Source organism: Henckelia pumila, chromosome 3 (assembly GCF_033568475.1).
Source record: "Henckelia pumila isolate YLH828 chromosome 3, ASM3356847v2, whole genome shotgun sequence".
Taxonomy (NCBI): Eukaryota; Viridiplantae; Streptophyta; class Magnoliopsida; order Lamiales; family Gesneriaceae; genus Henckelia; species Henckelia pumila.
In genome coordinates, this window is record NC_133122.1 from 181,450,296 (window position 1) to 181,463,326 (window position 13,031).

The 13,031-nt window shown below is 32.3% G+C and overlaps 1 protein-coding gene and 1 long non-coding RNA gene across 2 annotated transcripts; both read left to right on the forward strand.

Moving 5' to 3' along the window:
- The first annotated feature begins 1,465 nt into the window (after positions 1-1,465).
- Positions 1,466-1,837, forward strand: LOC140890103 (zinc finger protein ZAT10-like). Its single transcript, XM_073297862.1, has one exon. It carries the CDS (start codon positions 1,466-1,468, stop codon positions 1,835-1,837), a length of 372 nt encoding a protein of 123 aa, XP_073153963.1.
- A 2,960-nt stretch (positions 1,838-4,797) lies between these two features.
- LOC140886986 (uncharacterized) lies at positions 4,798-5,500 on the forward strand. Its single transcript, XR_012151738.1, has 3 exons — positions 4,798-4,953; positions 5,331-5,390; positions 5,467-5,500. It is a non-coding gene; the product is annotated as an uncharacterized lncRNA (long non-coding RNA).
- Positions 5,501-13,031: the final 7,531 nt, after the last annotated feature.

Below are 13,031 nucleotides of genomic sequence, written 5' to 3' on the forward strand. Positions count from 1 at the left end.
ATAAACATCATAAAATGTTAAAAACTTGAAATCATTAAAACCGTTCGTCACGAGACCGTCATTGAAAATACTAAATCTAAACTTTGAGTTATTTGCACCAAATACCCCTGTGAAATATTGAAAATGCGCACTTCTCCCCTGTGAAATTTTAATAGGCATTTTCAACCAAGACCTTTTATAAAATTAGCATACTCGCCCTTTCAGATGAAATAATCGTGTCATGCTATACTTTCGCCTCTTGGATTCTTGAACCTTTCTACCACAACTTTAATTGATTTACTTCTCAATTTCAACTACACCAATCAAGCATAGTGAGTCTAAAGACTCAAAAAAACATTATTCATATACAAAATAAATAAAAAATAAAAATCATCATGCGTTGGACGTGCAATACTTAAACATAAACATCATGTATAAAAACATATATCATAAGATTATTCATTTGGGGTGATGAAATATGTGTAAATGTGGCTACCATTAGAGCTTTTTTGTCCCGTGATCACGGTCGTTTTACAACTAGCATATAATTTGGTAAAACACATACCAGTCTTGTGACAATATGCGTACCGTCTCGGCCTTGTGCCGCTTACACTTTCATTTTTTTTGGAAAGACCCTCCCCGAAGCTCATCCCAAAGCACCAATCCTGTATTTGCCACCACAAGTCCACACAAGACATCAAAATATTTACATACATATATAATATCATTCATCATCATAACTTTGTAAACTTCATCATGCTTTATCTTCATAAACATCATTATCATAAACTTTCTCATAGCTTCATCATTCTCATCATAAAATTTTTCATCGTTCATGAAACATACTTAAAAGCATCTTAAAATCATCATGTCATTCTCTTTGAATTCTTACGTTCTTGAAAATCATGCATGCTAAATAAAATAAAGATAAACACGTCCATTAAAATTTCATAACATTTCATGTTTTGATAAGGAACATAGCTTTCGTGACAACATACTATTATATAGTGCATTACATTACTAAACTGATCCACGTGAGTCGTTCTCTACGTTTTTTATATTAAAACTTGAAACTTTTTGCATATAACATTTTAAAAATATTTAAAATACATTAAAAGACCATAAACAAATACATTCCAATTGACATCCAACCATGAAAAAAACTTGAAAACACATCAAGATACACTTTTAAAAAATTAGATCCCAAGGTTGAACCCAAAACACATCAAAACCTCGATCATAAACCAAAATCAGATTTGAACTCTTTGAAACCCTTAAAAAGATGCAAACTCTCAAAACATAATTAGGAACTTAAAAAATATTTATCAAACTCAATCATTTTCAAAATATTTGCATCAAAACTTTACATTCAAACTACACAAACCAAAAAAATCTCAGATTCAAACATTTTTTCTCATCAATCTCAAAAACCTTTAACATCTTTCTCAAAAATCTCTACACCGAAACATCAATAAACGACGCTCCTATGGCGCCCAAGACCCCCAAAAGATACTCTTGTAGTATGTGCAGCAAAACAGAACGCCAGGTGTTGGGAGGCCACAAATCCAGTCACTACAAGTTCACTATGAAAATCTACGACGCCATTGATGATCTTAGACCTAAGAAGCAACTTTTGATCTCCACTGCTACATGTCATCAACAAATTGGTGATGGTAGGACACATTATACGTGTAAGATTTGTTTCAAGACATTCCCATCAGGCCAAGCTCTTGGAGGCCACCAGAGACGCCAGTGGACGGGTAACATGAAGAGGCAATCTGCTCCAAAAATCTTGGATTTTGATATGAATGAGTTGCCCAAGGAAGAAGATCATGAAGATTTTTGTACAAAGTGTTGAATCTGCTTGTAGGTCTAGTGTCAAGTTCGATCATATTTCAGGGCTAGCTAGGTGATTAGTTACTTTTTTTTTTTAATTTCCTTGTGGGGTTTTGTATTGAGTTTCAAGTCTTTGCATTAATGAACTGACTCCCATTTGGAGAAAGTTTTGAGTTGTAATAATATAATTAAAACAATTGATTTCATGATAGTAATGAATGACCAGAGATGCCATGAAAATTATGTAAGTAACAAAAATCACACGAGACAGAAAAATATGAATCAGTCCATCAACATTATGTATACTGAAAATAACTTGAAAATCGAAGCTAACATGTTATGCTCTTAAAAAAATCCTTTCATGCTTGAAAACTTGCGTGCTAATTAAATAAAATAAGTACATCATCTATACATTCGTGAAATTTCATGCTTTCATAATGAATATAATTTTGAGAACGTACTAGCATATATATAATACATTACATAATTAAATTGGTCCACGTGAGTCGTTCTTTTCGTTTTTGACATTAAAACTCGAAACTTTTTGCATATGAACTCTTAAGAATGTTTAAAATACCCTGAAACATCTTAAACATGAATTTTAGAACCTCAAATCTGAGAAGAAAAAGATTTTTTTATATTTTTTTATATAAAGGTCTGCCTAACCCAGCAAGGGAGCACGACCGCGTGCCCATTCATTCTTCAATCAATGCAATATACATTATATACACATCAAAATACAGGTTTTTCAAATCAAAATAAATGTATTCTCGAATGATAGTTTCATAAGCGTTTAAAACTTGTCTGATCGTTGTAGGTTGGAGATAATCGACACTTTGGTAGCGATTCTAGTCTCGAACGGACGAGAACAGAGGTTTTTGCTTGCCCTTGTGCAAATTTTGAACGAGAGGAGGGAGAGGAAAATGAGGTAGGCGGCGTGTGATGATAGAAAGAGAAATAGGGGAATTAAGCGCCTACTAGTTTGTAACTAATAGACTTGAAAGTCGGCCCATTAGTCACAAACACTGTCTTTTAAAATTTGTTTCTCTAAATTTTAAAATAAAACCTCACCAACATTAAACTTAAATTAAATATAAAATATTTCTTTAACCTCGTTCGTAGGCTAGTCTCGTTTTCCTCAATCCAGAATTAATCACAAACCTGAAAACAATAAAACTAACTTCCAACCATTAAACACCAGACAAATTACATAACATTAAATCATTTAACATCATATTTAAAAATATATTTTAACACCTAAAAACTCAACTTTGAAACATAAAATCTCATGAAATATACATAGCACAAAATATTTTAAACGCAACTTTTAAATCATTAATAGATCACTTAAAAACATTTAATTAAACATGAATTTTAATTCATAAATAACAATAAAAAATCACTTAATTCATTTAAAATTTATTTAGTACTCATGAGTGGATTTATGTATTTTTCGGACGTTACATTTATTATTAGATGTTATATATAAATATTATATTATTTTTCATTAATTATTTTAATTATGATGTTTTTATTTCTAAAGTAACGTATGAATAAATTTAAAAGTTTTTTTATTATCTTATCTATAATTTTTAGTTGAGAAAATATGAAAAATGTATGCAAATATAATCAAATTTACATATTTAGTATAAGGGAAATTTTGAAAAAAAAAAGAAGTTGATGTCTTCTATCTCTGAGGAGATCAACTATTATATATAGTATTGTTAAAGACATGAAATTACTCTTGTTGCAGAAAAAATAGAAATTAAAATTTGGAAAAATTAAAAATCAAATTTCATTTTCATTTTATTTTTATCTTAAAAATAGGTATATCATGTGGTTGAAGTGATTCTATTGGATAAAGAATTGACTGTTGGGTTTTATTTAGGGATGGGATAGGGTCGAGACCCATCCTGTAAATCTCCTACCCACTTCCCGTCCCGATAAGAATTGAAATTTTTTTTTCCCGATCCCGTACCCGAAAAGTGTCAGGACCCGAATGTTCGGGATCCCGAACATTCGGGATCCCGTCGGGTCGGGAAGCTATATTCCGAATAAAAAAAATTTCTTAATTTTTGGAGACTTCCAAATAAATTTTTAGTACATTACAAATAAATTAAAACAACTTCTCAGTTCATAATAATTATAAACTAAATATCTTAGTACATTACAAATAAACTAGACATAATTTCTTTGTTAATCCAATCAAATTCAGAACAAAAAATAATATATCAAGTCATTGTATCATTAATAATAAAACCATTACATCAACGAGCTTTCTTCCACCATGAAACCATTTGAGCTTAACACTTGAGGATGATGCATTACTTTTCCTTGTGCATGAGGGTACCTACAAACAACAAATATCATGTAATAATAATCTTTAACAAGATTAAAATTTACAAATATATACTTGCATCAGAATATGAAATATGAACATAAATGACTAAAATAAATAGATGCACTTAGGTAGTATCCAGAAACACAGGTGTGTTAATTACACTAGACTATTCCACCTTATGGAGTTTGTTCTGCTTACTTCCACAAAAACAGAGGCTTAAACAATTTGCAACCATTTAAACAATTTTAAGCACCAATAATGCACTGTCAATGAAAGGAATATTATTCCTTGAATATTTCGGCCCTTAATATATATAATATTATAAGATTTTGCTTTCTAGACATGTTCAAATATTTGGTAAATATCTGGTGTATATCTCGAATATCTTAAGATATATATTTCTCATGCTAAAATCTTGTCTTGATAAGGTAATTATTAGGTATAATATTATTCGATATTATCAAGATATGATTTGCAAGATTTGATAGAGTTTTATTCCTACTTAAACATGTTTCCTTATTCATGTAGGACTCTATCTAAGGAAACCTTCAAAGACTTTGATGCTAATCTATAAAGGGAGGTTTTCACGCACAAGAGAAACAACGCTTCAGACGTACAAACCGCTGCATAACTATTGAATAATTCCATCGGTGAATTTGAAGAATTTTGAAGTGAGGTTTGCAACCTTTGTTGTTGCTTGTCCCCGTGTTGCCGTTCGTGTTGAAGACATCAGAGACAACACGAAATTATATTTGAGGATATATTAGCGATCACGACTGAGAGAGCTCCGTTTGGATGTAAGTTTTTCTTAATTATTTGAAGTTTGATTTTTTGAAGTTGTTAAAATCGAACGATATTTGGAGACGTTGTTCTTGAGCTACTTGGTAGCGTTTATTCTCTGTCGGATCGAAAAAAGAACGTCGTTCGGATTTTTTTTGACTTTTCGTATGATTTTCGAAAACGAAGCTTGAGATTTGATGGATTTGAGTTGTTTTGATGATATTGGAATTGTTATGAGTTGAATGAGTTATTGTAATGCTGTCTGCGTTTCCAGTTGATCGATTATAACCGTTATGCCGCCGGTTTGAGTTTGGGATTTTCGATCGATTGTATTGTTGAAAAGTATTCGAATTGAGTCGTTGAATGATATTGATTCGTTTTCATCTCCGTACAGATTGGTTTGAAGGCCGATAGCTTGGAATTAAAGAGTTTGAATCTCGAGAGATTGAAGACGGTATAGTATTGTACTTCTTGACTATTTGATTTGAATTCGAATAACTTTTGAATTGAATTATCTTTTTATTGTTCAGGATTGGAATTTTCAATCAAATAGAGGTATAAGACGACATTGGATGGAATATGACGATTAACTCGAATCCGGATTGATTCGAGTGTCCTAGAGAAATCACATACTTGCATGTCTATGTGAATTAATTGAATTATATGATTAAATGGTTTAGTTTTCATATGCATTCATATTGAGACAAACATTTCGTTTCATTTGAATTAGACGATCTGGGGATTATAGTCGAGTGGCACTGGTAGGCGAATTACTACAGTGGCCGATCAACTCTCTATTGAATGCCTCAGAGTCTGGAGGATTGAAGTACACATCGTCCACCTCGAAAGGGGAAGTCGGTGTGATTGTTGTGATATTTCATCCTCGGGATCCCAACCAAAGAATCGAGGAACCGATTTACCTTTTGATTATCCGGATTGATAATCTAGTTTTTTAAATTGTCTATATATATATATATATATATACATATATATATATATTACTTATGTTTTCGTACATATCATAAGTTATGCTAAATATTTTTTATAATTCAGTTTACAATTTCAAAAAAAATTCCCAAGGAAATCAAAGATTTGGTTGATAGCAAAGTTATGTTTAAAGTACAAGTACGATCCAATCAGATTTATGGATTCTTTGGCACATATACCGTAATGAAATTGCGTAAAAATTTTAAAAGACAATCTTATCTGGAAAATTTTAAAGTTTATTCACAACACAATCATTTTTATTTAGAGTTTCAATACATTGAAGCAGAGAATAAACACAACCCAACGTCTACCAGATTTACACAACCCAACCATATTTGCACAACTCAAGTATCAAGGGTCAATCTTTATCTCATGTCGGACTTCTTTTGAAAAAACCTTTTTTTAGTCATTGTCAGTTGTATGTCAATGTATCCAGAGTTATAAATCCTAAAGGTCTAATTTTTTATATGTGATAGTGATAGTAACAACAAAAATTCAACGACCAATGTTGTATTTAAGGAGGTTTTTCAGAATATGCGAAATAAAAATTTGTTTGTTGATTGTATGATTTATAATGTTTTTATTTGTATTTTAAATATCTATAAAACTTTGCATGGTATTTATTTTTAATAATATCATCCCGTGCATCGCACGGGTAAAATACTAATATATTATAAAAAAGAGTGTTATTTTTTTTGAACAAAAAAAAAGTGTTATTTACACTTAAAAAAATATTGATCACACTCCACCTTCTATATGCAATTTATAATTAGACAAATTTGTCCTTAAACAAAATTTTCTTATATTTTAAAATTTTTGATTTACTTTAAAAAAAACTCAAATACAATTTTGTATATCGAGAACTAAAATTAAATATTTTAAAAAGCTATCAAAATTTTTTATCCTACCTAAATAAAATATAGAATATCAAAAACAATATTTTAATCTAAAAATGTGATATTATACATATTTTAGATCAAATTTTAATATGACACAAAATATTGATAAAAATTAAACTCATAAAAAATGTAAGATATTGGGATATAAAACATTTTAATTTATCAAAAACTTATTAAAATTTAAAACTTAGAAAAATAAAAATTATGTTACAATTTGTGATTAAAAATAATATTGTATTTATATTATTTATATAATATTTAATTAATCTATCAAGTGAGTATCAACGTTATATTTATAACATATTTATTATTTTAACTCTATAAATTTTATGTAAATAAATAATAAATATTATATTAAATTATATATATATATATATATATATATATATATATATATATATATATATATATGTTAATTTTTTTTAATGAAGAGTGTTATTTGAAAAATATTTCAACGATAAATTTTATCAAGGTATATTATTTTAAATTTTTATTAGCAATATATCATTTATAAGATATTATGATTGAATAACATTTTTAAAATTGTCAATTGAATACCATATTAAAACATCAGAATCTAAGCAACATTAATTGTTTCAAACAATTGTAAATAAATAAAATAATACGTTAATTAAAATTAAAAAAAACAATAAGTAGTTAAGTGAATCATACTTCGAATTTTTGTCTTGAGTTTTTATTTCTTTAAGGCTGCGTTTACTTTAAATGATTGGATTGTATAGATAAACTATACCGTGATTATTAAAGTAATTAAATATGATTTAGAATAATGATTGATAAATAATCATATGTTTACTTTAATTGATTATGATTAGGAATGATATTAAAATTAAATTATGATTCCAAATTTATCCATTTGATAATTATAGTTGGAATTTTTTTTTTACATTTTTATATTATATATATTTAATTTTTTAAAAATAATTTATGATTAAAATATTTGATAATGTTCCTTAATTTTTTTAAAATAATTATTTTAATTCAAAATAAATACATATATAATTTTTTTAAAGTGCTTAATGTTTTAATTATATAATATACATTATCACAAATATAAGATATATTTATATTTAGTAATAATTATTTAAAACTTTTATATTAATTGTGTTATTGTTTTATTTTTTTTCTAATTTTTATAAAAATTAAAATTTCACGTGAATATTTCTTTTCATATTTCAAGAATTATAAATGTAAATATTTTAATGTGGCAAAATGTTAATGTAAATTACAAATAGGCTTTTATAAATGATAGGTGAAAATGATAATTATGGTAGCTTGAGTTAAATTATATGGATGAATAAACAATCACACCTATTAAAAGAGATTAAAAATTATTCTCTAATAATATTTATAACGAGCTCATGTATTTATTATTATTGGTAAAATTTCTAGTAAACACTTCATAGAGTATGATAATTAATCAATCCAACTCTAAACGCACCCTAAGGATACAAATTACACGATAATTTTGAGTGATTAATATTTTAGGTAACTTAGTTTAGAAATTAAGACTATTGATTAATTTACTAAAAATAAGAACAATCAAATTTATAAGGGTACAATTGTCAACTAATGTAAAAAATAAAAAAATGGAGTCCATTTAACAAAAAAAAGGAGTGTGAATAACACTCTCCATTATAAAAATAAAAAAAATTTATTTTTTTAAAATCAATATAGATTTATTTTTACACTTTTATCAATAAAAATTATAATTGGAAAAATAAAATGGCATTTATTTGAATTTATTAAAAATAAATGAACTTAAAAAATCTTATTAAATGATAAAATTAGTTTTTTAGTTGGATCATATATCAATTAATCAATTTTTAATAATTCAAATATTAATTTGACATTTTATCAATAATTTGATTATCAAAATAAATTTTAATGGTTTTAGCCGGGTTACATTTGCAAAATTGCAATTGACTTCAAAAATTCACAGAACAATACAGCAGTGGGCGTGTGTTAGACCCTTGAAGTTGGCTCGCTTTCATGGCACGAATGCGGAGTGTCATGATGCTAAGTGTTGATGCCTAGCACTTAGTTATGTTGGTGCATAACTTAGGCATAGTCGGGTTGGCTAAGCATATAAATAAGTTGGCACATTGCGGGAATGTGTTTGGTGCATTGAAGTATTGGCAGCATTGAGTTTGGTTGGGTGGACTAATCTAAATTCGAGTTGGACTGATGTTGGACAGTTAAGGGGGCGTTTTGGATTATGTGAAGCAGTTACAAGGAAGTTTTGGACACTTGGAGCCTGCACAAACAAGTGGCAATCAGATGACATGCATGCATGTAGCAGTTGCACTTGGCTTCACACACTCGCGACACATGTCCTAGGCAGTTACTTGGATTGTTGGCTGTCATTTCTGATGCATTTCGAGTTTATATGTTTGTCATGAGTTGCACAAGGCACATACACGAGTTGTAGCCTTTTTGTGTGCAAGCCATTGACATTTTGTATCCTTGTATTGTGAACTATTGTGTTAGTGCAAGGTTGGGCAGTTTTGCCTGTAATCTCTTGTGTCTTTGACATTGTTGTTGCATGCTTGGCTTTGTGTGAGTTATATACAGAAAATATAATCAAACACAAGTGCAAAACGTGAGAGAGGGTGATAGGCTTGAGTGCGTGCAAGTCTACCCGCACAAGGGTTGAGAAAAGTTTGCGATATTCCGCTGCATCGCATAGCCCATGTGACAGTTGGTATCAGAGATAGGTTTGGCGTTTTGGTGCATTTTGTTGCTCGTGATTGTTGCAAATTCGAAGTATGGCAGAAAATTCGAACGCTGCAAATATGCGTGATCGCATACTCGAGTTGGATACAAGGCTGAGACGGATTGAAAGTTTGATCGGTGCACCGGAGGAACCATCTGATGCACTATTCATTCAAATCGAGGGTTTGAATCAAACGAATCAAACAATGCAAATGTCAGTCGCTGATCTATCTGAATTTGTGGAAAGAAGGATCGTGACTTCCGCAGAGGATGTCGAGTCCAGATTGGATACATTTGATGTGGATTTGAACTTGTTGAAGAAAGCTGTTGGAACAGGGTCCGGTGGAAGTTCAATTTCTACATCAAATTTCAAAGTTCCTGAACCGAAATCATTTTCTGGAACACGCAGTGCCAAGGAACTCGAAAATTTCTTGTGGGACATGGAAACTTATTTCGGTGCGGCCAAAATTCTGGAGGGGGAAAAAGTTTCTATAACGAGTATGTATTTGAGTGGCGATGCTAAAATTTGGTGGAGAGCTCGCTTATTAGTTGATGCAAGTGCCAACAGAGATAAGATTAGCACTTGGGATAGTCTGAAAAAGGAATTGAAAGATCAGTTTCTTCCTTGCAATACTTCGTGGCTTGCAAGGGAATCACTTCGAAAGTTGAAGCATACGGGAACAACCAGGGATTATGTGAAGGAATTCAGTTCATTGATGTTGGATGTAAGGGAGATGTCGGAGGAAGATAAGCTCTTCAATTTCCTTGCAGGAATGCAGCCTTGGGCCCAAGTCGAACTTAGAAGGCAAGGGGTCAAGGATTTGCCTTCCGCCATTGCTGCTGCAGATCGGTTGGTTGATTATAAAGCCATTGGATCTAGTGATGCTGCTGGTCCTAAACGAGGTGACGGGAAGGACAAAGGAAAAGCTAAGTTTGTCAAATCTGACAAATTTAGGAAAAAGAAATACAAGAAAGATGGTGAAAGCAGTACAAAGGAGACAAGGGAAACAACCTTCTTTGATAAGACAAAGCGTGGTTGCTTTATATGCAATGGTGATCATCGGATGAGGGACTGTCCAAAAAGGGAGAAATTATCTGCATTGGTTGCCGAGGAGGAATTTAGGCAGAATAATGAAGGACCTTAATTGGTGAATCCTTTACAATGGTTGGGTGCCCTTCATGCGGACAAGAGTTGCCTATCTAAAGGCTTGATGTATGTGAAAGCCTTCATCAATGGCAAGGAAGTGATGGCCATGGTAGATACGGGTGCAACTCATAACTTTGTTGCTGAACGTGAGGTAGCAAACTTGGGATTGAAGTTAACCCAACATACCAGTCAGATTAAAGCGGTGAATTCTGAGGCCAAGCCTATCAAAGGCGTGACCAATGTTGATTTGAAAGTTGGAAGTTGGTCGGGACAGTGTGGTTTGATGGTTGTTCCACTTGATGATTTTGATGTCATTCTTGGTAATGAGTTCTTGGTTGCGGCTCAAGTTGCTGTGATTTGTAGTGACCCTGCATGGTATCACCTACTAACTGGCAACTAATAGCATGCATTAATCTTAATATAGCAAAATAACTTAACAGAGTAAAACATGCGGAAACAAAACCATGATTTACATATCAGCTTAGTAACATAATTCAGGCTTAAATCTGTAGTGATACAATCAAATCGAAAACTTAAACAGTAAACATTATACAGCTATATCGAATCCTGCTGTATAATAAAATCTTCAAGGCTCCTGCTCCCTAGTCCTGCCTTGAACTACCAGCTCCGTCCATCCTGCGACCTGCCCCATGGAATAGGGTGTCCAAGATAACAACTAGGACGTGAGCGCTAACGCCCAGTACATAAACATGAGTAAACATATGTATATAATGCATGCAACATGATGACTGGTACAGGGTCATCTGAAAAGTCATGCTCAGAACCGGTGCCACATGAGTGCTGCCACCGCACAGATCAACCTCTGGGTGCAACCACACTCGTCTAGTACACTAGAGTAGACAGACATAAATGCCCCCGCCGTCGCGGTACTCTCATTGACAGACTATCGAGTATAGAGCTGAGCGGCTCTATAATCAGGTATAACAAGGTATAGGCTCAACGTGTATATGCACATGACATATGAGTATAGAAAATGGTAAATCATACATCATGCCATATAATAATGCCAAATAAATTCAACATATAAACATGTATACCCGCTGGAAATCTCAGTCAATGTGTACGTACCTCTAGGCTAATTCAAGTATAATAGGATCCTAGGTTCCAAGCCTATATTCAAAAGTTCACTGTATCACTACATAAATTCTATAAGCCTTAACTAAGCTAATAAGTACTCCCAAAACTTAAATAGGTTCCCGGACCATACCTTAGTCCGTAGATAGCCCTTTGGAGTCGCTAGTCCCGGATGACTATAACCACTCCTTGGTTATTCCAGAACCTCTATTATAACCGATAGAGCCCTCAAGTATATAACTCACACTATATAACTGAAGAAAGAAACTCGGGAATTCGTAATTGAAAATGAATCTGCGAAGCCCTATTTATAGGCGAAATTCCCGGCCAGGATCGGAACTTCCGATTTCAGGATCGGAGCTTCCGATCCAGCTCATTGCATGCATGTGTGACACGTCGGGATCGGAACTTCCGATCGGACGATCGGAGCTTCCAATCTGCTCTACGTTCAACACTTGTCAAAACTCGTGGCTGAGTCATCGAGCATTGCTGGCAGCTGGAGATCGGAACTTCTGTTCTAGGATCGGAGCTTTCGATCTCTGTGCTTCCGATGAGGTTCCAAAGTGGCTAGGATCGGAGCTTCCGATCTGAGTTCGGAGCTTCCGATCCGGCCTAAATTCAAAAGCCCATATTCTCTTCCAAAGTTCAATAACACTCCGAAATTACTAACCCTTAATCATGTTTAACATATTATTATCTTAAAATAGAATCTGGGTTACTACATTCTCCCCACCTTTAGATATTTCGTCCGCGAAATAACATCTAAAGACAAAATCAAGATAACAATATGAAACATCAAACCATGTTTTATTACAACAACTGTAATTACATCTTACATGGTAAATCAAAAGTACAAAGCAAACAACTCAGGATATTTCGCTTGCATACGACTCTCAGTTTCCCAAGTTGCTTCTTCAACGCCTCGGCGCTACCACTGTACCATCACAAGTGGTATAGTCTTGTTCCGAAGAACTTTCTCCTTTCTATCTAGGATACAGATTGGTCGTTCAACAAAAGACAGATCTGGCTCTAGCTGAATATCAGTAGACTGAATCACATGAGATTCATCAGCTATATACTGTCGAAGCAACGACACATGAAAAACATTATGTATACTGGAAAGATTTGGCGGTAACGCCAGACGATATGCAACATCTCCGATCTTCTCCAGTATCTGGAAAGGCCCAATGAAACGAGGAGATAACTTGCCTTTCACACCGAATCTCATCACCTT

Excerpts from the sequence above, each read along its gene's own strand:
- LOC140890103 (XM_073297862.1), top strand. The coding sequence starts at position 1,466 with ATGGCGCCCAAGACCCCCAAAAGATACTCTTGTAGTATGTGCAGCAAA.